Source organism: Pithys albifrons, chromosome 9, assembly GCF_047495875.1.
Source record: "Pithys albifrons albifrons isolate INPA30051 chromosome 9, PitAlb_v1, whole genome shotgun sequence".
Lineage (NCBI taxonomy): Eukaryota > Metazoa > Chordata > Aves > Passeriformes > Thamnophilidae > Pithys > Pithys albifrons.
The window spans coordinates 20221869-20248728 of record NC_092466.1 but is presented as its reverse complement, the minus strand read 5'-3'; the positions used below and the strand labels follow the sequence as shown (position 1 = coordinate 20248728).

The 26860-nt window shown below is 42.0% G+C and overlaps 1 protein-coding gene across 1 annotated transcript in view; it reads right to left on the bottom strand.

Annotated features, from left to right (window-relative positions):
• ALOX5 (arachidonate 5-lipoxygenase) overlaps positions 1-24804 on the bottom strand; it is a 32271-nt gene extending 7467 nt beyond the window's left edge. Inside the window, exons 1-11 of the mRNA XM_071563382.1 lie at positions 24552-24804; positions 17997-18195; positions 16161-16242; positions 14413-14535; positions 9310-9416; positions 6204-6376; positions 5322-5468; positions 5022-5225; positions 4710-4796; positions 2823-3001; positions 9-130 (exon numbers count right to left, since the gene is read on the bottom strand). Of these exons, the coding sequence (XP_071419483.1) occupies positions 9-130; positions 2823-3001; positions 4710-4796; positions 5022-5225; positions 5322-5468; positions 6204-6376; positions 9310-9416; positions 14413-14535; positions 16161-16242; positions 17997-18195; positions 24552-24701 (1573 nt within the window). The 5' untranslated portion in view covers positions 24702-24804. The remainder of the gene's footprint in view (positions 1-8; positions 131-2822; positions 3002-4709; positions 4797-5021; positions 5226-5321; positions 5469-6203; positions 6377-9309; positions 9417-14412; positions 14536-16160; positions 16243-17996; positions 18196-24551) is intronic.
• Between the last annotated feature and the right edge of the window lie 2056 nt (positions 24805-26860).

The window sequence follows — 26860 nt, the reverse complement described above, 5'->3', positions numbered from 1 at the left end:
TTACTTACCTGAAGCTTTCACACCCCTCATTCCATAGACGTAAATGTCTTTGACAAAAGCCTGGAGCTCCACATCCTCAAGCACCACCTCATCACTTTCATAGTAGATGTGAATAACATCCTCTGCAAAACTGCGGGCAGGAACAAATGAACAAAACAAAATCAAAAAGAGAAAGCAAGTCTGCCATTCTTCAAGATCCTCTATTGCCCTTGCAGATGCTGTGTGGGGAATGGAATAAGGGCAAGAGAAGGTCTCAGCAACCTCTTACCTCCTTCCTACAAACAGTGGGAATGTACAGAGGCAATGTAGATTCATTAGGGAGTGCAGCATCACTTCCTCTGCCAACAAGAAGATGCTGGACTACACTGCATCCCCTAAACAATCCTGTGCACTTTATTCTCTTACTTGAGCCTTTGCTCCTGCTCAGACCTCTGTCATCAGATCTACATCCTTCACTTAATACAGACTTTCTTTCATACCTGTGTGATTCTCACACTGGGAAGTGGGGTTCCCAAACAGTGATACCAGTATCATCCCCTGTATGTGGGACCCTTCAAAGCTGTTCCTGTATACCATTCAAATAGTTGAGCCCTCCTACTGGACATCCTTTTCATGAAACACAAGTGGCACGCTCCAAAATGGGCATGGCCTAGGAAACTTCTTATGGGAAGAAGATGTCTAGAGCTATTTCATACACCCACGGTTTACAGAAAATATCTCCTCCCTGTTCAGTTCCTTTTCTCAAGATCCCACTTTCTATGAAAGCTGCCCAGGTTAACTCACCTCTGAAAGAAAGGCTCTTAAAATAATAACATAACAGAAATAGTTCTGAAGGCAGGAAAATCAGGTAAGCCTGATTTCCTGAAGATTTGCATTTCATAACTGAATGACTGCTTAACTGGGCTACGCTGAGCTCTTGTGTTAGCTCTGCAGATACCTATAATCTCTTGCTAAATATTTTGACAACAACCCATAGGGTGAAACATTTGACTGCAGAACCTGACTGATGCAATTAAGAACTGTTATCCAAGAGAAATTTATCCCTTAACAAGACAAAAATTTACAAATTTTATAAATTTATTGCAATTTGGAGACTTTTATAAATCTGTCAATGTGGCTCCTATCAGTCAGCCAAGTCAAGAGTTGCCATTTAGGCAGACAACTGTATAAACACCAAGTCTAAGTAATTCTAGCTTCTAGAAGAAGCCAAAGGAAAAGAAAAATTCTGCAAAATGCAGAGAAAGCTGCCCTGCATAAGCTCTGCCTCCACGCATTTGGCACAGGTGTCAGGTGATATGGAATGGAATCTTTCTCTTAGAAAATGGCAGTATTTTAGACCCCCTTCCACACAAATATAAATTAGTATAGGAAATGTAGATGAGACCTTTTGCACTGAAGTATCTTTGGGTTAATATATCTATCTGTAGTTAGATCAAAAAGAGGAAGCTGAGTATTAGAGAATGAGTTTACAAATTTGCCGTGTGAGACTCCTTGTTTCTATAGGGACAACCTTAACAGCTTTTTTAAGTCTTGGCCATCGACCACGTGTGAAGTCATGCTGGGGATAGAAATTATTTCATTAAAAAGTGAAGACTGATACTCCTGCAGAGTGTAGAAGATTCATGGTAAGTAGACACATGCACACCATGGGTTTATGTGCCAGGATTTCCCACACTTTAAAGGGTATTGCCCACACCATTTATAAACCAAATTATTCACCTACAAAGAATCTCTCAGTCAAGTTTGAGGCAGTGTAGCATAAACCTCCAGTGAGGTTAACACCCACAAACACTCAAACTAAACTGAGTTGATTAAGTACTACCTGGTATTTGACAGGCATACCTTGAAATACAAAGAAAACACAGGAAAGAGGACAAAAAACCCCCCTGACTGCATAAAGAAAACAACCACTGCAAAGTCACGACTACCTTTTTCTCAAATGGGCACTAACTATTGCATGAGCTATTGCAAGATAACCCCTTGTCAAAACACAGAGAAAACACAGGAGACAAAGACGTACTCAACACTTTCAATACTATTGCTTGCATCATACACCTCCTACTTTCTGTACACAAAAGATCTGAGCTTTAATGAACATGCTGCTTTTCAACAGTCATGTGACCAGGAACAGCTGCATATTTAGCATGTCATGCCAAAATGTGTTGTTTGCTAAATTAAACGCTGCAGCAGAATAAAAACCGTATAAATCGTTCCATTCTGAGGCAGTGTTTCAGATCCGGAAAGGAGCTACGTTTGTGTGGTCGAGCAGCCTTGCAGTACCTCTCCTGACTCAGAATTGCTGCCCTTCCTGATTAAACTCAGACCTTGCAATTTTAAGTCATTTTAAGAAAGGGTTTGCTCTGATCAGTTAATACCTAATTTACTGAGTTTCAAAACACAACTCTCATGGAAGTCATGCTTACATTTTCACTCCACAAAAACCTTGATGAACTCAGGTGGCTGATTCAGAGAGCTGGGTCTACTCTTCATTTCGGCATAGCTAAAAAATATTATTATCAAATTCCCTTTGCAGGCTAAATTCTAACGCATTAAATTCTGTGAAATCCTATAGAAGAGTCCTTATAAAAGGTCCTCTGAAATACAGAATGCAAGAAAACTGAAAAAAAGCAGGAATTAAGTCTTTCAAGAATGCGTGCTTGACTGTATATTTTTGACTCAGATGCAAAAGGCACTACATGACTAAACAGCTCATGTATTGTTCACAACATGTGATGAAGACCAAAGCAAGTAGAAAAAAAAATGAGGTCTCTGTCTCCGTGACAGCAACTTTATTATCCATTTCTAGAACTATGGTATTTTACCTCTTTATAGCCTCCCAGACTTTAATGCCATCATCACGGTAATAGTAGTAGGGGATATCCTCTTTGCTGTCCATCCCTTTAGCTTTGATCTCCTCAGGAAAGCAGAGGGAACTGTAAGTCAGATCTTTCATTGCTTTCTGCACCATTTGTACATGTCCTCCTCCACCTGTAGCATTTGCCTGCAGGAAGAATGGCAAGATGGGAAAAGTAGGAGATTATGCCCACTTTGTGCCAAGACTGGCTTTCCAAATTCACAGGAGATTGCATTCAGATTGCTGATTAATCTGTTTTTCAAGGAGAAAACCACATCTCTGCACAAAGTACCAAACTGCAGAAGTCTACTCTGTACTACTGTGCATTTTGACATCAGAGATTTCACACCTCTCCCATGAATCACAGTAAATATCCACATTTTCACCATAGGTACAGCACCTGCTTATACTGGAATACAGTAATTAAGTACAACAACATCAAAGCATGGCACTTTCTGCCAGTCCTATGCTCCAAACCAGCGCATGTGTGAAGGAAGGCACCCATGAGTGTGTTAGATGAGGGCTTTAGCTGAACTACACACTGCCACTACAGACTAGTTCAGGAGAAAGTATTTAGGGATGCAGGCTACAATCAGTCACCCTGGAATTTATGCCAGGAGATCAATCCTGCTGGGTGACTGACCACTGATGAGGATTGGCCAGGGTTTCAATATATTTTTATTTGGAAAACACAGCATGCCTACAACAGATAGCACCACGAAAAGTCTTTAGATAATCACTGCACAAAAGTTCCCAAATGTTGGTTCTCTAGCATGTGATGGGAGTGTTGTAGCAGTCATCACCTTATGCTGACTGTCCTCCAGCTGGTTGTTCATCTACACTGGAACCAACAAATTCTGGAACTCAAGGATCTTTGCTGGCAGGTTTTAGCTGCACAGTCATCCCACATGCATGGGGTACGGACATGATGCTTCTGTTGAAAGGAATGGGAGGTCTCCACAGCCAGCAGTGGAGTACAGATGACACGGGAAGGCATCTGGATTTATCCTCTTGATTCGACTTGGATGAAAAACTCTGAAGCAAGAAAGCTATTTTTGGCCTGGGGCCAGTGGTGTAAGGGGGACAGAGCTGTTCTGAAACACAGGCTCCCTCTTTGAAAGGACCTCCCCAAACTTCCCACTTGCTGCTAGCATGTTGTCACAGAGACTGCTGTGTGCCAACTTATTGTGGTTGCCAGATCCAGGATTCCATTTCTCCAACCCAACTTGGTGTCATCTGCAAACTTACTGAGGATGCATTTGATTCGTCATTCAAATCATCAATAAAGGTACGACATACAGCTATGTTTTACTGGCTCAGATGAAGTTGAGATTTAATCCTAGCAAATGTGCTGTTTATGGAATTCAAGAAGACAGGCTGGAATCTACACCCACTACTTGTGGGCTCAGAAATGTCTTACATATATGTCTTTCTGTGATGAAAATTTCCATCTGCAATCACAAATTTTTTTTCTCACAGATGAATAACTGAATACTTGAAAGAAATTTGGGACTTAACTGTGTGTATACATGTGCAGGAATTTTTGTGCACAACATGGTATCTTGCACTCTTATAACCCAAAGTCCCATCAACAATGAGTGATATACTGACTGATATTGGCCAGTTCTGATTTGGCTTCTCAGAGGTGAGAAGAGAACATCTTTAGCAAACCAAGCCATCAGTTCTGTGTGGCAGTTTCTCAGGTGATATTACTTATGTTTGCCCTTCAGTAGAAAGGTCAAGAAAGATGGCAATATGTGATGAGTAAAAGGATATGTACATTTGTAACTATGAAGAACAATGAAGAACAGTGAACAAACATGAGCAATAAAGATTCACAAAGAGAATTACCTACCTTGTCAAAAAGGCCACATTCACAGATAAGCTGTTCTCGGGCTTTGGTATTGATGGCTATTGTGAACCGCATATGTGGCACCAAAAGCTGTGAAGTGGACAAACAATGAAGGCAAATTCTTAGATTAAATTCAACAGCAACCAGACGTAAAGTTTGAACTCCTGAAAGTCCTGGTAGCTTAGCTGCATCTTGCCTTGCAGGGCAGCCAGTTAAACTATTTCAGCTGAACTATCACCAGAACTTCCTTTTCGTTTGTCAAACTGATGTGATAACCACCCTTGTTCCCATACATCCCCTCACACAAGAACCAACCTTGAAGAGGGGATGTACAGCAGGCAGCTGACGGAACATAGCTATGCTGAACACCTCTGAGACTAAGTGTGTCCGTAAGAGGTGGGTCACTGTTTGGTGGACGTGGAAATCAGCCGAGCGGACCCAAATTTTAGCTAGCAGCCAGTCATATGTGGCATCTGAAGGAAGGAATATGGGATTGTCTGGCCCAGGCTTTTGACCAAGCTGAAAGATATAAAAAGAACATGAAACCCTAAGTCATTCATGTTTAAAATGAGACAACAAGCAATGTGTCCCTTTAGACTCTGACAGTAGGCTCACCTGGATTGCAATAGGTACAATTTTATTCTCCAGATTCTTATACAGCAGACAAATGGGTGCAGCTAAGTACTGTATTGTGCATGGGTCTGTTTTATTGGCATCCACACCATCAAGTAGCTCATAGTCCACGATGAAAATGTTTCCTTGCTGAGGAAAAAAAGTAAAATAAAAAAGAAGCACAATGTGTTTTAATGGTGTGCAAGTAGCAAGGCTCAGAACAAAAGAATGGGAAGTCTTGGCCAAAGACTGACTTTTGCCTGGTGATTACAAGCTACTATTGGCCTGTCCTTGCTCATGGTGGCTCAGGGATGATGCCATTGAGACAACAAGTACCATTTCACAAACTAACTGACTTACGTTGGCAGAGTCTAGCAGTGAGCCTTTCAGTAAAGAGCACTATGTTGTTGGCACTCATGTAGTGAAACTCAGATGTAAACAAGTTTCACATTGCTAGCTGAAGAGAACCCCATACTCCTTATACAAACAAAAGCAAGGCACCACCCTTGTCATCCCTTCTTCAGCATGTTAGTTCAACTCCACAGGTGACAACAGTGTAAGACCCTAACAGGAAAGGAAGAGGCACTTTTCCCCTCTGAGGCATTCAGTCAATCCCTAACCTTTCAGAGAAAACCACGGAAAAAAATCCTTCAGCTCCTGGTTACAGCTCTTCCACTGGACCTGTAGAGAGGCAGAGTCCGCAGCTCCAGGACAGCAGGAGAAAACAGTCAACAGAAGCGCTGCCAGTCTGCAGAGACAAACAGCTCTGCCATGACCAACCACACAGCCTGAAGAGAGATGTGGCTGAAGGCAGTTAGAATAGAGTTTGGAGGTTAGAGAAGGTAAGAAGGAACAGGTGGAGTCCAGTCTGACACAGAGCTGTACCTTCACTTCCTCCTCCAGCGTCAGGTTCCTCTCCAGACTGCATTCTACCATATCCATAGTCACAGGCAGCTTTTTGGGTATCTCTGTGCATCTCCGTATCAACACAGGATTGCATCCATTCAGGAACTGGTAGCCAAACATAAAATCTTCCTTCCAGTGCTGCATCACATATTCTAATGGAAAGATAAGCCTACTGCATCAATATCCTACTGTATTGTAGAATTCCTGCCTTGCCCCCTGCTTTTTGTTATACTGCACTGCAACTTTGACTTCAGAAAGCGGAAGAAAAGGATTGAAAAGGTGACACAGAATTTTAAAAGAAAAACATTGAAGCTAAATGGACAATTTAATCTTTGCTTCTCACTTCGAGAAAAATTTAATTGATAATAATTTTTTTCTCCATGTAGAGAGGCAATGAGCAGTAAAATATTCCACTTCTATGAAAAAACTCTCTGCATCTGCAAATGATTTTCTCAGGTCTTCCACTGTATTTTTAAATCTCATTCTTCAAATTCGTAAGGCCTGCAGTACACAAGGATAAGTCCAAAAACAGATGGCACAGGCAGGAGAAGGGAAATACCCAGAAATGTGTGTAGGGAAAGAACGGCAGTGGCTGGAGCAATCTTCTTAGCTGGAGCTGGGCACGGGATACCTGGGGACAGGTGTGGGTTTTGACTTAGTAAAACTCCTCATTCAGTGTTTTGCTTGTGATTTTTTTCCCCTCTGTTGACTTTTCAAGTGCTAATATAAACCCAGATTAAAATCTCAGTAAAAGTCTAGTCTGGGCTATTTCATCTCTTTACTATTACATGTGTAGTACTAATGGATGCTTTCCATAGTCGCAGGTTTCCATTTCATAGTGTCATGTCACCACTTTAGTCTACAAGTTCAGAGTCACAAAAGACATGATTATGTGAAAAATCCCATTGATGTCTTGAGAGGAAAAATTAAGGTAATAAACTTTCCCACTATTGTCTGTTTTCAGAAAAGGCAGGACTTTTTCTGAAAGCAATTTATTTTTCTAAAAAGGGTAAAATGATGAAAAATATATGCCCAGAGGAATGCAGTGATAATCAAAACTAAAAAGTCTTAAACCCCACAATGCTCTCTAACAACACATAAAAAAGTTAAGTTTACATAAAGTGACATTTACATTATCTCTGTCAATTGCATAATGAGTCTGAAGCTGTATCTGAAGTTTACACCAAGCAAAAAATTACTCATCACCTTGGACAGAAACTGCATGACTGAAAAATGCCTTGAACCACCTTCTCCATTATCCTTCTTTCTGCCAAGGCTTGCAAAAAAGCAAATTTAGAGTTGTATTAAGGTAACTGAGACCAACACTTAATGTTTAAATGTCACAGAATTAGAGCTTTCCTCACATGTATGGAAATGTTATCAATGAAATTAATTGTGGATCGTATCTAATTCTTGTGTTAAAAGTATTTTAGGAACCAATCTTATTAAATGTAACAAATTGCTGTAATTAGTTTTTAATAGCTCTGCTACCTTGCGTGCCTGGGTTTATACCCAAGACTGCATAATTACTCTCATTTCTGCAAACTGATCCTTAGGCAGCCTGAAGAAGAGTAAAGCTTCAGAGCAGGAGGGAAAAGATTTTCCTTTGCAGAGTTTGAACAGCCTATTTGCACACATTTGAGGAGTCACACACTAATAAATTTAAAGTAGCTTTGCATTTCTTATATCCAATAACACAACAAAATAAATTAACTGTGGTGGAGAGTGGAAGGTTGGGCCTGGCTCACAAATCCAAAGCTCCCTAGCCCACTTCTACAGAAATGGCACCATGAACTTCAAAACCCATGACTGCCTGAAATTCTTTTTACTGAGTTTTCAAGTAACTGCCAAGATTTTTGTATTGAAAATGTCTAAAGAAAAGCAGTAGTTTGTCTCTTATTTGCTAATACTACATCAGTGGAGTTTTTAACAGTAGGAAAGACGCTGCAAAAACTGAACATCCCTGAAACGAAAAGTGAAACTCATACTCTTAGACAGGGATTTTTGTCATCTTGTAAGATGTGAGTATGACATGGCAAGCACAGCAGGATATTTAATGCAATGTGCCTAACCAATTCAAACTGATTTGACAAGAGATATCTTGGATAAATGCCAAATGCGTTTTCAGGTCTAGCTCACACTTGATTTCCAGTAAGAACCATAGTTCTTCAGATTGTGGGCTGATAACTCACCCTGGGTGCAGCAGGACTAAATGAAGTTACAGCTCCCAGGTTATTCCCTGCTCTCTGCAACCCATCCCAGATCCATTGGCCTAACAACACGGACATTCATACCTGAGTTCTGTCAAAACAATCCATCTGAGGAAAAGTTTACCCCATAGAAAGCATTTTAGCTGCCCCATGTCACTGACACAAATGGCCCATGAGAATCAACTGAGGAAAGTTACAGGTCTGTTACAGCTACAGGTCTTACAACAGCAGAACTGAGGCAGTGATACCCTTCCTGTGTTGGAACCGGGTTGAGAAGCCAGGACTTTATGCGGCAGTGCAACTGAGCACATGGCTGAGATATTAGGCAACAGCCTTTTATCTGGTCTGTGTCAGAGGCAAGAGGGGTCACCTTCATATTTGCCCTTAGCAGAGAACAGTACCAGACTTGCCTCTTCAGAGATTTTCCATTTATTCAGATGGCTGAAGTGGGACATGCACAATCAAACTTTCAAAGATGGCTTAACAACTAAAGCAATCTGAAAAGCACCCCCACTAAGATATCTCTAGGTTTAGATAAAAAATATTTACAAAACTAAGTCCTATGGGACTTGAACATACTTGAAAATACATTTCTAAAAGCCAAAAGGGACTTTAACGCCCAACTGGCCTGACCTCTAGTATAGCTAAGGACAGAGAAGGGTACTACGCCATTACTGGTAATTCTAGTTCCTTTTGAGATCATATCTTTGTTCTTCAGACTTGTGGGTTGATGCTGTGATCAGCAGTCTAAGACTAAAGTCTATTTATTGGAGAGCAGAAGAGCAGGTGAGCCACTTCCACCCTAATCAGACATGTACAGTACAACTAATTAGTCATTCTATGATGCAAACATGAACAAATGCTGATAAACCCACCAGAGATTGTGTTGCTGATTCTGACAAAGATCCTTTCAAAATCTGCAAAATCACTCCAGGAGGACTGGAACATGTGCATGAAACGGTTGACATAAAGATTCTCCATCCTAAAAATACACCAAAACAAAACATATCAGAAAAAAACCATCTTCAGCTTCCTCAATACCTTTCTCCATTCTTTTCCACCTTTTATATATCTAAACACAATAAATGTTTAGTGATGGAATGTGGAATTGGTTACCCTACAGAATTTAATTTGCAGGCTGTAGCTTTACACACAAGTCTGAAAGACATATGAAGGTCCCAGCTCCTGCTATTGCATTTACAGAACTCCATTCTGGAGTTGTTCTTGGCAACCTACAATGGCAGTGCTTTAGAACTTATGTCATATAAAAACTGTAGTCAGAAAAACAAGTGCTTCACATGTCATCAGTAGTTACCATCAGCTGAGAGTGCTGAGATTATTATTAACAGTGGTTCAGAAAGAGGTATGGCAACACAAAGAGACTGAGGGATATGCAGAACAAGTGAAGTCAGAACAAACATAAGCCAGGATCAGTCAATCACTATTCCTAAACAGCTGCTGTAAGTCTCTACATGATCAAGGCCAGACTGGATCCCTACAGTGTGAGGCCTGAGTTTTTGAGAGCTTTCTATTTGCTTTAGCTGCTGGTTAAGCTTGGCACTCACCTCTAACCTCAGAAACCAAGTCACTTGGTTGCAGACATCACATGGACACAGCAGGCTGAGAACCAGAAATGTCTGACTTGAAGTGCTAATTCAGCAAAGTATTCTGCCTACAGCACAGTCCAGCAAGTTCCCTTTATATGAGGGGACAAGTCCTAAATTATTACATAAACCCTGAACTGTTGCTATTAAATGGAAATCCTTTACTTTGACCAAAGAGCAAATAATGAATTTGAAAAAGAAAGCTGGCTTACCACTAACACTTCAAATGTGCACACACCACATGGTAGATGAGAGAGTAAAGAAAGGTCATAGTGTTGAGGGAAGTCCTCCCAAACAGCATTTGAGGAGGAAGAATCCCAGAAGGGTGGATTTATAATGAGCAAACTAACAGAGAGGACTGGATTAGAACTGGGTGACGAGGACCAAAAGCCTGGAGAAACAGCAAGTGGTAACCTAAAGGAGGGCTCTAGACTAGCAGGACTATAACCCACATGAAGAAGCTGCTTCTTTACTAAGCCCAGATGGGGGACACATATAATTGGCTGTTTCTGCTGCTGCACGTGGCAGTCAAGGTTAAGAGGTGCCTGGAGGCAAAACTCACACAACTGTCTAGCCTACAACAGGACATGACCTCTCCAGAGGTCTCTTCACAACTGAAAGGGACATGGAATGATTGCAAAAAGATCAAAGCAAGGATAACTACTGGGCAGAAATTTCTAGATAGGAATTAGGTATCTGAATCACAGATGAACTTCAAAAGGAAGTATGACCATCACTGGAAGTTTGAATTATTTTAAAAACATAACTCGGTAGCTTGAGAAGAGTTCTTTGAGACTGTCTTATTTTAGAGTTTCCACTAAAGGTCCTGTAGAGCCCCTGCCCTCCTTCAGAACTGCTCTATGGTTAGAAAACACTTAACACATGAACTGTTGCGTACTGCTCCTGTCCTGCCCGGATGCTCTTCTTACCTGGGGCTACCAATCAAACCAAGCAGTAGGTACAGCACTTGAGATGTAGTCACAAAGCTGCTGTAGGGTTTGACCTTGGCCTGCTGAGTGTCAGGAACATATTCACTCTCAGGTATTTCAAAGTTTTCTTCCAAAAGGAGGAAGTTTTTCACATTTCCTACCTTGGAACAAACTTTCAAAGGACTTAGAAAATAAAAACTTGTTTTCCCCAAGAAATCAAGTATTTCTTGGATGTCATACCGGCACATTCTAGAAACCATACCACAGAAAAAATGGCAGAGTTGACTGTAGAACTTAATCTGCCCAAATGCAACACTGGTCCATAATAGCAACACAAGCCTGCATTTCTGGCACAGAATCCAGGCTGAGTTTCCATTTGCTAGATACTGTAGGTCATGTCAGCACCGGACACCTTCAGTATTATCTCCACCTACACACAATTAATCCTGTAAATTTACAGAGGTATCCACTCCCAATAGCACCTAAAGATCCAATCTTGCAACATTATAAAGAATATCTGAGGCATATCTTCCTGAGTTCAATTTTGCAGTCCCAAACAAGAGGACTTTTCCCCTCCCCTCTTCCACTACTGCCTATGTTTCATATAACTCCCACAGCTCTCACATTTTTCCTTAAATGTGCTCCTTCCTCACAGCTACACCTTTCAACTCTACACCAGCCTTTGGATTTCCAAACACACCTCCCTGTCTTCCTTCCTACTGTACCCAAACTGAAAGCAGGCCTCATGCCTTCCTCCATGTACCTCCTGCACTCCATTCCTGCAGATAGCTGTCCAAAAGCTTATCAGTGTAGCTAGATAAGACGTATCAAACTCATTCTTCAAAGACTTTCACAGATCACTCAACCAAAAGCATAGGTCTAGATTTATCAGCCAAATGTGCCAGACAAGAAGCATTGCTATTCTTTGGAAAAATCTCTTTTGTTTCATACTAGTTATTCAGAATGTCTGGCTATCTGCAATATAGTTTCGAGTTCCTCCTTCATGGGGAGGACCCCTTACAGCCAATGACAAAGATAGATGTCCCTGCACTCTGCTGAATTGCTTCCAAGTTTCACTTGGCTGTGACTGAGGATCTCTGTCAACATGCCACAGCCTGGCAGGATGGGACTGCTGGAAAGGGAATGTAGTCTCCAAATAGGTTATGTGTCCTAATGGCAAACCTCTCATCTCTGGCATTCAGATGCTGTTGCTCCTACATCACTCAGATCTTCTATATGAGCTGGGAAACAGCTGTTTTGCACTGGCTAATGTCATGCCGGAAGCAGCAGCTCTTGGAAAACACAGGATTTGTAGACGTCTGGAATATCATGCCATTGCCAGGGTAGCAAGAGAAGATCTCAATGATCTTGCATGGGGATTGTATATTTTCACACCTTTCACCTCTTGCTTGGAACCTCTTCTTGGTTTTGCCACAGGTTTATTCACAGAAGCACAACACAAAAACTATGATGGATTTTTGTTGTTTGCAGGATGGCCTCACCCCTGTGTCTGTTTCATGGTGAACAGGCTGTACTGCTGTTCTGCCTGATTAAATCTCAGAGCACTTCACAAATAAGCATGAGATCTTCTACCATTTGTTGAGAGATAAAGAAAGCTAAATTATCCAATTTGATAATTTAACTTAGTATTTTGTACATAGAGGGAAGAAAAACTAGAAATAAATGACTCAGAATGATAATCTGGTCGGCATTGTACTAAAGGCCTGACTACAAATCAAAAATTATCTCTTTTGGCCTTATAATAACTTGCCTTTTAAATAACAATATGTAAATTTCCACAGTTTTCTTGGCTTATTTTATTTTAAAAATTTATTTTCCCAAAGAACTATTTCTGATGGTCATTACCAAGTTCATTATCTGCTGACTAAAAGGGTCCTGCAAAGCTGTGGAAGAGGAACATCAGAGTCTAGAGTTTTCCCTAAGCTCAAAGCCCAGATTCCTAAAAACTTGTAAAGCCTTAAGAATCCAATGAATACTAAAGGACTACTTGAGAAATAAGATGTTTCATGAGGTGAAAAGGGACCACAGCTTTTGAGTCATTAAAGTTGAGAGATTTAGTTCTCTGAAAGTCTAAACATAAAGTTGAGGCAATACATGTGGCATTGGGCCAGCTCAGAGAGCAAGAAGGTTCTGTCCATCTCTTGTACCATTAATGCAACTCCTGGTATGACACCACAGCCAATTCTCTGGTATTAACAGCTGGTATTGCATTAAAAAGGTACAAGAGTACACAGTCTCTGGCCTGTTCTATCATTTTCCTAACATCCCAGTTTGGATAAGAGAGAAAGCTAGAGAACCCCACTCTTCAAAGCTATTCATCTGCCTTATTCCAATTAGCTCTGAAAGATCTAGGTTCACACAGCCATATGTGCTGCAGAAACACACTCATCACCTGCTGGAGATTTATTCTGCTAAAAAAAAGATAACGAAAAATATTTGCCGAGGTTACAAAGCTTCATTCTGTTGTGAAAAACAGATTCTAGTGTGGTGAAGAAACAAAGGAGGAAGAAATCTATAGTAGGGCTAACACAGACAGAAAAAATTATTTGTTCTTTAAGGCTTCCAACATTCAAGATTAGAAGACAAGGACGTAGGTTCTCTTGGAACTATCCACGGGATTTCACTGTGTTGGTAGTGAAATTCAGCTGAGCAAATGTAATGTCAAGAATGCTCTAACATATAAAGACCAGTCTTATCTCATGTCAGACTCTCCCACCACCAGATAGCATGGTGGGGTATCTGAGATACTATGATATGACCTAGGCATTTGAGGCAGCATGGAAGGAGAGTCACAGGTCAGAGAGGTCCTGTTTGCCTCACTGACCCTGTACTATTTCAGAGCTCTGCAGGATTGACTATTCAGACTCATCCAATGGCCATCCAATGCTTTTCTCAATGACAGGACGCATACAAGCGGGTGGACAGTGACTGTGTTGCCCTAGGCAGAACACAGATGTGGATACCTGCTCAGCAGGATGTCAAGGGTGTACTGATACCATTGTCTTTGGGTATGTGACTGAGAAGTTTCACGATTGCCAGCAACCAGAGGAGTATTTCGGGGGGGAGGGGGGGGGGGGATGCTGAGAACCAAGTCAAAAGCCCAAGACCTGAGGGGCCTAAAGTCCTTCTGCTGATGCTTTTCCCTAATGCTTGCTTTATCTATCTACAGCCAAAACCATGTCTAACAAGAACACAGAGGCTCAGTCAGTTTCCAGCGTGAAAAGCTTAAATATTGATAATTTAAAAAACCCAAACAAACGAACAAAAAAAATCTGTTCAATTCTTTCCTACTTTGATTGACCAAGGATCCAGCTGGGAGAAAAGAATCTAATTTTGAGATTCAATGAAATCTAAAAAGTGATCAGATCCTTACCCTGCCCCAAAAGAGATTCTGAAAAACTCCTAAAGTCCCACAAACACTTACGCTTTAGTGTAGTTCAGAATGAAGTCAATTCCCTTCTCATTGTCAAACTGGATGTCACGAGGCAGTTCACTATGAGAATGGGCATCAATGCTCAGGGGAAAGCCTGGATGCCACTCCTTCCAGCTGAGAAAATAAGAGAGGTTTGATTAACCATAAAACCTTACCAGCATGAAAACTGTGTCTTCCCTTTACCTACTCTGCCTCTATAATTCACCTCTATATAAAGGTAAACAGATTCATTTGAGGCCAAAAATAGTGACACATCAATACCTACCAGTACCCTACAGATTCCTCAAGTACAGTGGAAGACATCTACTTCGCCACATACCTTCACAAAGCTTAATGTAATTTAGCATCTGTGGCATTTCTAAAAACTTTTCACATTTGGTTGAACCTGGCATTAGCTTCAAATGTATTCCAAGGGGTGGGGACAGCAAGACAGACAGCTGACCAATGCACACTCATTCTGGGGGCTGCATTTTTGCAGAACTGAGATACAGCAGCTGAAAGTCCTGATTCACCATCCCTGGAGGTTTTTAAACTGAGATTGGACATGGCACTGAGTGCCGTGATCTGGTAAATGAACTGGAGTTGGACCAAGGGTTGGACTTCATGATCTCAGAGGTCTTTTCCAACCCAATCGATTCTATGATTCTATGTATTTAGATTCCCTCAAAAGGCACTCTCTAGGAGACTCAGATAGTCTTGATTCAATTCCTCAACCTCCTAATGGTCAAGGCACACATTCTCTGCCCCATTTTTATTTCAAAACAAAAGGAAGTGAATAGTAAAGAATACTGTTTCAATGGTATTTCCAAACTGGCTGCCACACACTGACTGCATTGTGTGTTATCAGTTATGCACCTGACTTGTAAATACCTACTTCCCTGAAATTACAAATGGTTTTGCCTTCCTTCTTGCATACGTAAATAAGATTTTGTGTCACACCCCTTTCTGAAACATGTTTTTCTCTGCTCTATTTCCCATAATTCGTAAGTAAGAGACTTTCTTATTCAAATGATAACACCAACACATATACCAAGCCTCAATTCATCAATTCTGAATGGACCCTCTGCCCTGTTCCTTACTCTGATGATAAGGAGGCACAAGTGCAAGAAACTTCTGTTATTTTAACAGAGTATTTTTCTTGAACAAGGAAATGTCTAATGCCTTCTGGAGTTATCCATTGACAAAAGACAGCACTTTCTCATTGTGACACTGATTAGGAAAAAGATCTATGACAGTATAAGGGTGGGTATCACAACTGTGTTCTGTTAGCACATTCCAGTCCACTCAGACAGGGCCAGATTTTCCGCTTCACCCCAGTGCAGGAAACAACTAAAAGTAGCTTGCTGCAGCAGACAAAAAGCTCCAGCAAAAGCTGACATATTCAGATCATGTTCCAAAACTGTAGTTCTGCTTGTAACAAGCAAACGAAATATGCCTCCAAATCTCCCTTGAAAGCACAACTGTGTGCCAGAGGGCCCACACTAAGGCTGTATCACTGAATTCCCACTTAAGCCTTCCAGACAGGCTTATGTGAGATTCAAGTATCTCATAATGCCCCTTGCACCAGGATGATCATCACTTAGAGCGACTTCCGTCTAAGTAAAAATCAGATATGGCTAACATGGTAACTTATGCTTTCTCTCATCCAGGAGTCAAGTATGATAATCTGAACATACTCTGCCGAACTTGAGCTGATGAGAACAGACCCTGGACCTTCTGGGGAGGAGTGGGAAACTCACCGGTACATTTTCTGACGAGACTCGAGCTCTTTGCGTCTGTGCTGCTTGAGAATCTGAGTCTTGTCATCTCGGGGTAGCTTTGCTGTGAAACAGGGAAAAGAGACAGGGTTATGAGGCTCCTCTACTGCCACTGCCCAGAAGTTGAGAAGGACAGCAAAGTTTTCAAACCTTGAAACTTCTAATCTATACTTTTACAAATTTTCTGTGGGAAACGCTTACATGATCCAATTTCGTACTTTGAGTAGAAAGACAGGTCCTTAGAGAATCTGTGGAAGCAGATAAACTCCTAAGATGGTGCTTCCAAGGGGCAACTAGCTCAAGCTGGGAGCATCTGTCTCAACATTTATGTAAAATGTGGATTTCTAGTGTAGATACCTGCTGTATGTATCTAGTGTTAAATGGTCTGAAGAGGGTCATAGGAATTAATTTTACAGTTCAGTATTTCAGAGAAATTTCATCAGTAAGAGAAACCTCAATATTGTTCCAGTTCATCTTCTCTGCTAAAAGACATATCCAGGAAACATCACTGAACCTCCCTCCTGAGAGAGAGCTGTGCTCTTCCCTGTCAGCCTGGGGCAATAATCATATCTTCCTGTCAGGAGAACAGAAAGAGTAACAATGAGGTTTTATTTCCAGACATTTTGGTCTTCTGACCATGAATTCAATATGCCATTAAATAACACAAAGACTTCCTTAGTGATCACAGAAAGGGAAAGGTACAAGACTCACTTTACATACACAAATAGTAGGGCAGATAAAACCAGCAGGAGTTTCATGACAATAGCTGTTTGGGGTCTGGGTCTGGAGATATCAGAGATAATACAGCTGATAATATGGCTAATGGTTTCCAGCTGGTTGTGTTTCAGTTACCAAGAGGGTTTCATTTGCTCTTGTCCTTTCCCTTACCATCCTCTGAAAGCCACGCAAAGATGCCTTCCAGGCAAAGTGTTACAGATGTTACAAATCAAATTATGAAAAATGGAAATTCCCTCTTGGAGATCAAAAATAAACTGACACATAGTTGTAATTATAGGCAAAAGGCTTCAAATACAAAATTCCTCATCTGGGAGTAGCCAAAAACTTAAGGAGAAGATAAACATTTATCTCCTATCATCTCATATTTGTTTCAGCTGTTTTCAGGCACTCATGCTCCAGACCACTACAGCAGCCAGCCTACCCCAGGTAGCACAAAGGGGAACAAGAAAATATCAGTGACAAATATCTGCCCCAACCCTAATCACAGCAAGCAGGTGGTCAGAGACAGTTAAAAGGCTTTACTCAGTTGGTCACCACTACTTGCAGCAGTTATAACCATTATCCTTGTCCTGGACTTGCCAGCACGCAAAGAGGAGTGAAAAGTAAGCTGCTGCTTCCAGTCGGTCCTTGTACCTGCCGAGCAGCCTACTCTGGGATTTTATTTCACTCTTATGAAAACAGGGCAATTTACATGCAATTAATCATAGGCCACTTAGGAGCTTAGTATGAAACAAACACTGAATACTAATTCTGATTAGATCAAAAGGGCTTCAACAACGAGGATGTGGAGCAGACAAAATTTGGCATTAGGGTCAGCCTTCAAATTCAAGACCAGTGTAACCAGCCAGAGTGAGGAATCTTCCTTGTATGTGCTTCCCAAAATACCCAACTCCACTGTCAGTGCCGAGCCCAGTGAGCTGCTCAGAAAGTATTCCTAGTCAGTAGGGATTCTCTAGGATGCAGCTGGGGACTGGCAGTGGTCTCCATATGAGAAGATAGGGAAGTACATGGAGAAAGGGGAAGGAGAGATGGAAGAATTCCAGATGCTCTTCAGGAAATCTGGTTTCTTATGGCTCTCACCTCTTCCATCTCGAAGGACAACCTCCTTTTCATCTGTAATCCAACGGTAACATGGGAACTCCAAATAGTCACCCACTGGTGTTTTAACAGTGACATACTTAAGGTACCAGTCATCCTGGTACCAATATTTTCGCTTCTCAATTTTTATTAGCTGAATTTCTCCAAGGTCTTCTTCCACAGTCACATCATAGGAGTCAACCTGCAGAGCAGAATACAGTCAGTGATCCACTGCACATGCAGGAAGCATCACCAGCATTACACAGGCATACCTGGTCTTTCCTGATATGACTTTCCAGATTCAGGTTGGTGAGAAAAGGAAGACCTATTATTGGACTGCAATGCAACAGAAAGATTATTAAAAGAACAAACAAGAACATGTAAAACACTCCAGAAAAGGAGAAACATTTTGGTATGCAATCTAAAAAATGGTATTACTCCTTGAAATGTTTGCAAGTCTGAGAAAAAATATGCAGGTCATGAAACCATTCACTGTTCTCTTAGCAATAGCTGAAAGAGGAACTGCTAGGGAACTCATGCAACTGGAGTGGAAAGATGATAATGAGATTAAAACTTTGGACAAGGAATCTAGTTGTATGTATATCTAGTTGTATGTTTCAGACCAAGAACAGTATCCAGACCACCTGAATCTGCTTTGTCTTTTGCTGTCTCTTCTTCAGTTCTCCATATTTAAAATGAGGACAATGGTACATTTAATGTTTGTACAGTTAAGATTCGGAAAATGATACATTTTATGTTCGTATGGCTCAGATGTACAAAGGAATTCAAGTAGCTAACTGAAAACAAGCCTCACAAGAACCCCATCTAGCTCTGGAGGCACTTCATTCTTTCACAGAAAACAAACCAGCATGTGGAAATGTGGTTTAGCTCCTTCCTCAAAAGCCTGACTCCTGCAACAGAGAGGGACATCAGCCCAGGCCTGCACAGTAGCTTGTCTGTTTAGTCCTTTTTCATGCTAAGGGTCTGGTCACAGCCTTTGTACTGAGCTGGTACTGAAACCTGTGAGGTCCACACATGCCTGCTCCTCATCAGTGAACTACAAGGACAGGACCCTGAAATCTCCAATTACTGGTCTTGCAGTGATCCAATAGAGGAGCAGACCAGTCCCGGTGCTGTCTCGACACCAAGCTTTCCTGAGGTTTGGGGGCCACAGCTCTGAACCTTGTCAGGCTGAGGAAGCCACTGAATACCCCACTCTCCTTTTCTCAATGACTGCTGCAGCAGGGCTACTGAAGAAGTGGCAGCTACGTGGTCAGGACATGATGCTGCACTTCTTCCCCATGCTGAGCACCCCCACCCAGCACAACAGCTGCTATGAATGCTGACCTAAGGGCCTCGCTAAACTGCCTGACAGATTTAGGACAGTGCACACAGACCTATCACAAAATTGTTAAGGTTGGAAGAGATCTGTGGAGTTCATTTAGTCCAAACCTCCTGCCACAGCAGAGTCACCTAGAGCACGTTACACAGGAATATGTCCCTTTATAATTTTAACCCAAATTTGCCACATTATTGATGCAAAGCACCATTGTGTATGAGCCATTCATAAATTATCAGCTTTGATAACCATTTTGAAAGGAAGACATCTATCTGTACACCAAAGTTTGAGATGACAGAACTGAGTTCTATCACAATCCATTACATAAAACACCAGCCTTCATAAAGTATGTCATATCTAATTGACTCATAGATGTCAGAGAAAAATAAAAAGCCCTTTAGGTTTCAAAGTCCACCCTACAGAAAATGAAACATTGTCTTCGCTTGTCTCTTTCCAAAGATGTTCTTCAATCAGCTTTGAAACTGTCAGGTTATGACTGTTATACTGCAACGAATCTTAGTCTGAGCCAATATTCTCCCCATGTGTATCAAAGCAAAAGACATTGAACTGTTTCTTTTAAAAAGGAAGCCAATCATGTCTTAAATAAAATTTTGCAATGTTCATGCCAACAGCACACCTAGACACACCAGGTGGTAACAGACTGTCCCACAAATAGTATGGCAGTCCTTGGCAAGCTTGGGATGACGGCATTTGTCTGCTTGGTTGTGAGCTGAGAGATGAAAATTACAGACCTGAGATTTCAAGCAAAACATTATAATGATGCTTATCACTTTCTCTTGCATCTCCATAGCAGAAAAGATATAGTTCTCTCTGAAGAGCAAACAAATACAGTAATTTCAAACATTTGTTTTAAAGTTTAAGTTCCTGACTCTTCAGCCTCATCACCCCATCCCAGAATAGGTAAAAGGATAATGTACAAAGATAAATTAATTCCCTTGATGATTTATGATTTTGGACACTGAAAAATCTTGATTGGCTTTTCTCAGAAATCACATTAATTGTGACAGTCGGTGACTCCAGGAAATACCCCTGTACTCCTGGCTACGTAAATGGATATTCCCCTCGCCCACAATGTTGCTTTGAAATACCACACCTCCCTCATCTTTGCCTTTCACCTCATGCCTAATAGTCTCACTTCACTCTTGTCAACTGGCACAAAGAATTCTGGATGATAACTGAAAAATCTGAAGAGCATGCTCAGATTGATTTCCATTCTTCAAGTCTTTCCAGAAACAGGCAGCATTTGCAGCATTTCTATTCCATATTCATTTCCCTGCAACTCCTGGTTTTCTCAATAAAAACTGTCAATAAACTCTTTACCAGGCTCAGGATTCACACTTAGTACTTCTGCAATTTTGTATATCTTCCCAGGAGCAGATGGCACTTTGCAGAAGAGTCCCTCATCACAGGCTGTCATACCGCGTTATCTCAAACTCAGTCACTTCCTGCTTGAGCACCTCTTTCTGCAATTAAACCAAAAAATAAATTTTCTCCTTCAATTTTATCCTGTTGTTGTTGCATTTGGCAGTCAGAAGCTGGAAGCCTTGCAGAGACACAGTCCAAACAAATCCACAAACCTAAGTGAATTATTACCCATTTGTGTTTGTCATTATAAAAGGGAATTCAAACCTCTAAAGAGTAACGTAATGACCTACAGAAGCAAATGATAAACTGCATCTGGATCAGATTCTCTTTTTATTCAGCTACTTAGGATTTTTGTGCTCCATCTTCTCACTCATTTCAAATTCTGGGGCTAATTGTGTACAGAGGAAGAATAAGGTGATCAAAACCACTGTCTGGTTAGGGAAAATGTACTGCAGTATTTTTAGCTCAAGTCCTCACGAAAACGCATTGCTGCCAGGTGATTAGCGTGGCACAGTAAGTCTCAAATTAGTCTTATTTTCTGAGCACCTTCTTGTTGCCCAAGATACCTTTAATTTCTTTTTAAATTCATCTTCTTTAAAGGTTCAGCTAAAGATATAATTTTTAAAAATCCACATTTACACATACATTTTTCTGTATTTCCTATGTCATACATACATACGTACACATAAGACTTAAAGAGTAATGAGAATCAGATCCAAAGAGTTGATAGAAATATCACATTGACAGCCAATCTTCAGAAGAAACTAATTCCTCTGATAACAATCTACTTGGCAATATTTCAAGAGCCCTAAAATAGTTACTGTTGATGTAATGCAAAAAGGATATGCAATTAACCTCAGTGTTCCCGAAGGTTTTTAATCTTTTTTTTGACCATCATAAATCCTATTTCAATGGCACTTCTGAAAAGGAGGGCTCTCTCCTGGTATTTCACAGAGCCTCCAAATCAGCAATGCCATGGGCTTACCTGAGATGACAATTTTGCTAATACAGTAAAGGTGTCTCAGGTTACTGAGAGGATAAAAGGTCCAGGTAAGAATTGACAGTTGATAGCTCAAGGTTTCTATGACATTTGTTATATAAGGTATCTTGTTGAAACACTAAGATGAGTGCATGGTAAGCCAGAGATGCTCAGAGTTTTTATACAGTTTGAAATTAGAGTGAGAGAACAGAATTAATGAAGACTATGAAGACTATTGAACTGCCTAACCTCCTGCAGCACCTTGTTTAAGCAATTTAATCTCATTCAAAACCTAAGTTTTCTCTTTCTGAGGAGAGATTCCTACTGTCTGTCCTTATACCGGAGGAAAAAGGATGGCACTGACAACCCCTCTTTCTATAAGCACAAAGCTCTAAGTAGAAAGAACTATATTTCCCTTCTGGAAGCACTTGTGAGTGCATTTCTTTCAACAAAAGCCAAAAGCAGTTGAAGGGGGAACAGGAAGAAAAGTGAAAATTGAACAACACCCTAACACTTGCTTTGAAACAACTCATCAGCAAAGGAACTCATTCAAAAGACACTAAGTAAAGCAAATCAGGTATGATCAGCAATTCAGCATTGCCTGTGTCCATTACTTGAAGTCAGGCAGACAAAAACTACAATGGAGCTACCTTGTGCAAATCTTTTCAGATTTTTCCACATACTTTTCCCTCAATCAACATCTGTCTTGCAAATCTCCTACTCAGAACTGACCCAAGCCCTCTTTCCTCGTATCTAGTAATATGCACAATTTGCAATAATGCAAATGAAGACATTACCAGGACAATAGAACTACAGAGGCTGGCTCGACATTTAGAAAAAATACCCTGGAAAGTAGACAAAGCCTTACAAAATTCTGGTCATCCACTCTATAAAGTGTCTTTCATTTTTTTTTTTGGCAAATGTATTAACAATTGAAGTGCTTTGCAGAAAAGAAAATTATAGAGATGTTATTGAAAGAAACAGTAAAGGCAGAATTGTGAAAACAGTGTCTTCATTTGCAAACCAACCAATTTCAAAGTCTTCTGGCCTGCTTCAGTTTTATTTTTTGGATTCCACACTGGTACTTTTTTTCTTTTTTTTCTTGCACAACATATTACTAAGATTCACAGTGTTTTGGGCACCATGTAACCTGAACAGGTGCCTGGATAAACATGCTGTGCTCCTCAAGAAAACATCTTCAAACCCAAAATTTAGCACATTATACTTCAAGTGTTCAATGAGCCAGACACTTCATGGAATGTGGAGTTACCATCATTGCCCGCAATAAATACGTGCTGAAAAAACTGCCTGAACATTTTTTGCTACTGACATCCCCAACTGCTGTTCATTGCTTCTTCACCCAGCAGGGTGGATCTCTGCTTCTGCTGGACTTGGTGCCATGGCAGTCCAAGAGTTGCTGATGGGCATATACTGAATGCTCAGATCACGTTATTCTCTAATCCAGTCAGATGATCAAAGTACTACCAGGCTCTCCATCACAGCCATCTCTCAGACAGGGAAATCCTCTTTTGTAGCCCAGAAATACAACCTGCCTGGTCACTGGAGACCCTGGTGGTTACTTCCTCAGCTGGACAGGGTTCAGCCCTCCTGGGAGAGCACCCCAACCCTCTGTTTGTAGGACAGTTTGAGGTCTCCTTCAAGCTCTTTTGCTAATGCTGTTCAGCTTTGTTTAAAGCATGTGACTATTCACCAGATAACAGAGAAAGAATGACTGGATGTACATGTTGAAGACTTAGGTAACAAAGTTATAAGCTAATGACTGTTTACTTATGAAAGAAAATTAATAGCAGCAACTGGTAAACATCTGGGACTATAGCTACACATGCCATCAATACCTACTCAAAATGCTGACTTCTGTTAACCATACTCTGCAATGTCTAACACAGAAGAGACCATGTACTTAACTTAGGCTGTGAACTCCTGGGTTGAAAAAACACCTAAATGCAAAGCAGCACCATAAGAGCACATGTAGAGGTGGGTCTCACTTCCAAAGTGACTTATAAACACTTCTTTAAAACTTTCAAAGGTGCTTAAGTCTGCTTAAGCAGACTTTTTGGAAACTGTGAATTAGGTTTCCAAATAAAATACACATTTTAGGAGGGGAAAAAGAGGCCTGAGTCTATTATTTCCACAGGCAAATAAAATGACATTCTAAAGCAGTGCTCACAGTATAAGTAATTACATATAGATAGTCCAAATACTGTGGTAAGACCACAGAGAGGATAGGGCACAACACACATCATAGATCTAGGTTAGGAAGAAGAGCATAGGTGATAGCCCAGTCACAATTTCATTCTCACACTTAAAACAATCAAGCTGGTTTTAAACTTCCATTGAAGTTGCCCTACAAGTTTCCTTGGCAGGCGTTGTAATGCCTACTGGAAGAACTTGCCTCTAATTCCTTAGAGATATCAGGGCTCTGACTACTAGTAAATACTGATCTTGACACCTATCAAGAGGAAGCACACAATGTTCTTTAGGTAGTTGTAAAGAAAGTACAACGAGATCTGAAAGTTCGTTGTAAGCAAGTACCAAAGCGCCCCATCTTTTCCTTAGGACTGACCACTACCAGGGCTAACCCATGGGACAGGACTGCGGAAGATGGGAGGCCGGGAATGGCAGCAGGGACCTCAGTCTCGGGGTCCCTCTCCGGAGCTCCGGCACATGGGGACAGGGTTTGAAGAAAGCCCAGCCCTTCCCAGCCCCTCGGGGCGCCAGACAGGGAGCAGTCGAGGTGCCGCTGATGCTGCACCGTCCGCGGGTCCGGCCCGAGGCACTGAGGGGACAAACGCGCTGTCTCGCTCGGGGCAGCCCCGGGGCGGGCGGGACTCACCGCGCCACGCTCGAAGTCGTTGTAGAAGGGCTTGTCCAGGAGGTGCCTCTCGCTGCAGCCCGACGTGCCCTGCAGGGTCAGGTACACGTAGTCGTCGGTGCCCGCGAACCACTGGGTGCCCGTGGCCACCGTGACCGTGTAGGACGGCATGGTCCCCCCAGCTCAGCTCGGCTCGGCTCTGCACGGTCCCACCGACCGGACCAGCGCTGCTGAGCCGCGCTCCTGCCTGAGCCCGGACCCTGCCCGGCGCCGCCGCCTCCTCCGCCACCGCACGGCGCTGCCCGCCCCTTGCCCAGCGCCCTACACAGCCCTCCCGAACAGCCTCAGCTGCACTGTGCCCCTACCCTGACATAGCTACCCTGCATCCTGCACTCCAACCCTGCCCCTCACCCTGCACTCAGCCTCCTCATTGCCCCTGTCCTCCCGCTGTGCACCCAGCTCCACGCCAACACACTTCACACAGCCCTCCACTCTTCATAGCCTTCACAGTTGGCAATCCAACACGGAGCCCAGAGCTCTGCAGCACCCTGCTCAGCACAGCAGCCCTGCTCCTGCCGGGCACACCTCACCTTCGCACGGCTCAGTGTGCCTCACCACTTCTACGCTCACAGGACTTCATCTCAAACTGCTCTGCACTCTGTACCTCACCTCAAAACCACCCCGGTCTGCAGGCATAGCTGCTCTTCTGTTTCTTCCATGCATACTACACTGCCTCAACACACTGCACAGATCTACCCTCACAGGCACACTGCATATATCCCTCTCTCTTCATCACCCAAAGTTACTCAGTCTATCACAGAATCGTTAAATTTGGAAAAGACCTTTAAAGTCATCAAGTCCAACCAAGTTCACCATTAAACCATGTCTGTTAAGTGCCATACCCGCATGGGTTTTTTAACACTTCCAGGGATGATGACTCACAGCATACTGCACCCTTTTTATATATACACCAAATCTGCAAATCTGTGTACAACTCCCCCTTTCCTCAGGGCTAGACCCCCATATGTGCCCATGCTTTATTCCCTGTACTCTAAGCTCTTCAAACACCCTGTTGTCTTTGCACCACCAACTGCTGGCATATCTACACATCAGAACTGCACGTACACAACCAACTCCCCATTCACACAAAGCTGTCTAAAAATCCCACAATTTCACAGGCCCCACCCTGAGTACACCAAGCACCTGCTATGATTAACAACAGAAGAGCTGTCTGTGCTTCTTCCAGACTCCAACTTCAGAGAAATGAAGTCATAGCAGTGACACTGCACACTTGGCACTTAGACACCAGGACCACTAGCACTGTTGTATTTTCATCAAGCAAACAAATACCACATGCTGTTACCTCACCGATAATCTTCCTCCACGCTGCTGTGCTGAGAGGAGCCAGGCTGGGGCTTTGGCTGATCTCAATATCCTTTCACCATTGCTCTGTGATCAAACCAAGCTTCTCATTTCCTTGCTGTCAGGCACTTTGCCTAGCTGGTCTCTGGGTTATTGTGAATTTCTAGTGATAGATATGCAGAACAGCTAATTAAAACCACTCCAGAAGTGCTTTACTCATGGTACTCATTTAGACCTGAGGTGCTGTGCTGAATTAACTAGTGTATGGCAGTAACTAGTCAAATCATACTTTGTTAGCAGTTTCAGTATGAGGCCCTCTGCCCACAGATAAGACTAGGTGGGCATTATGAGCCACTAACTTTCAAATACAGAGGAAGCAAACAAAGTCTATAGTTGGAAGTTATTGTTGGCTCTGCCCGCTTCTGTTCTGGCAAGTCCAGTTGCAAAGTGCCTTGTGCCTCACCAGCATGGCTGCTGTGTCTTGGACTGCTGAGCAACATTGCAGAGTACACTTCTGGATTCTCTGCTTGAGCTTCTAAAACTGAAGCTACCCAAGATGTGTTGTGGCCTGTCTTACGTACATTGTAAGTTACTTATATCTTGTGGCTACATAGCAATTGGGACAGCCTATGCTGCTCTTAAAAGGGACCAGGTCTTTTGCAGAAGTGTGATGATAGTGGGCTATTCTCACCCAGACAGGTCAGGGAAGGTCTTTTACATCTCTTCGGGTCAAGCAGAAACTCAACCATTTGCTATATTGTGACTTAGATTTCAAGGCTCTCCCACATTCAGGACATGCATTTACCTAGAGACATAGAAAAAATTCAAAACTGCTCAGCAATAATTTCTAGTCTACTGCTACTTTTAAAATAACACCCAGAAGTGCAAAATTGCCAGCTATTGCATGGCACACCTGAGGTAGCTGCAGAATCCCAGCCCAGAGATCTGCCTTCTCCTGAGATTTAAAC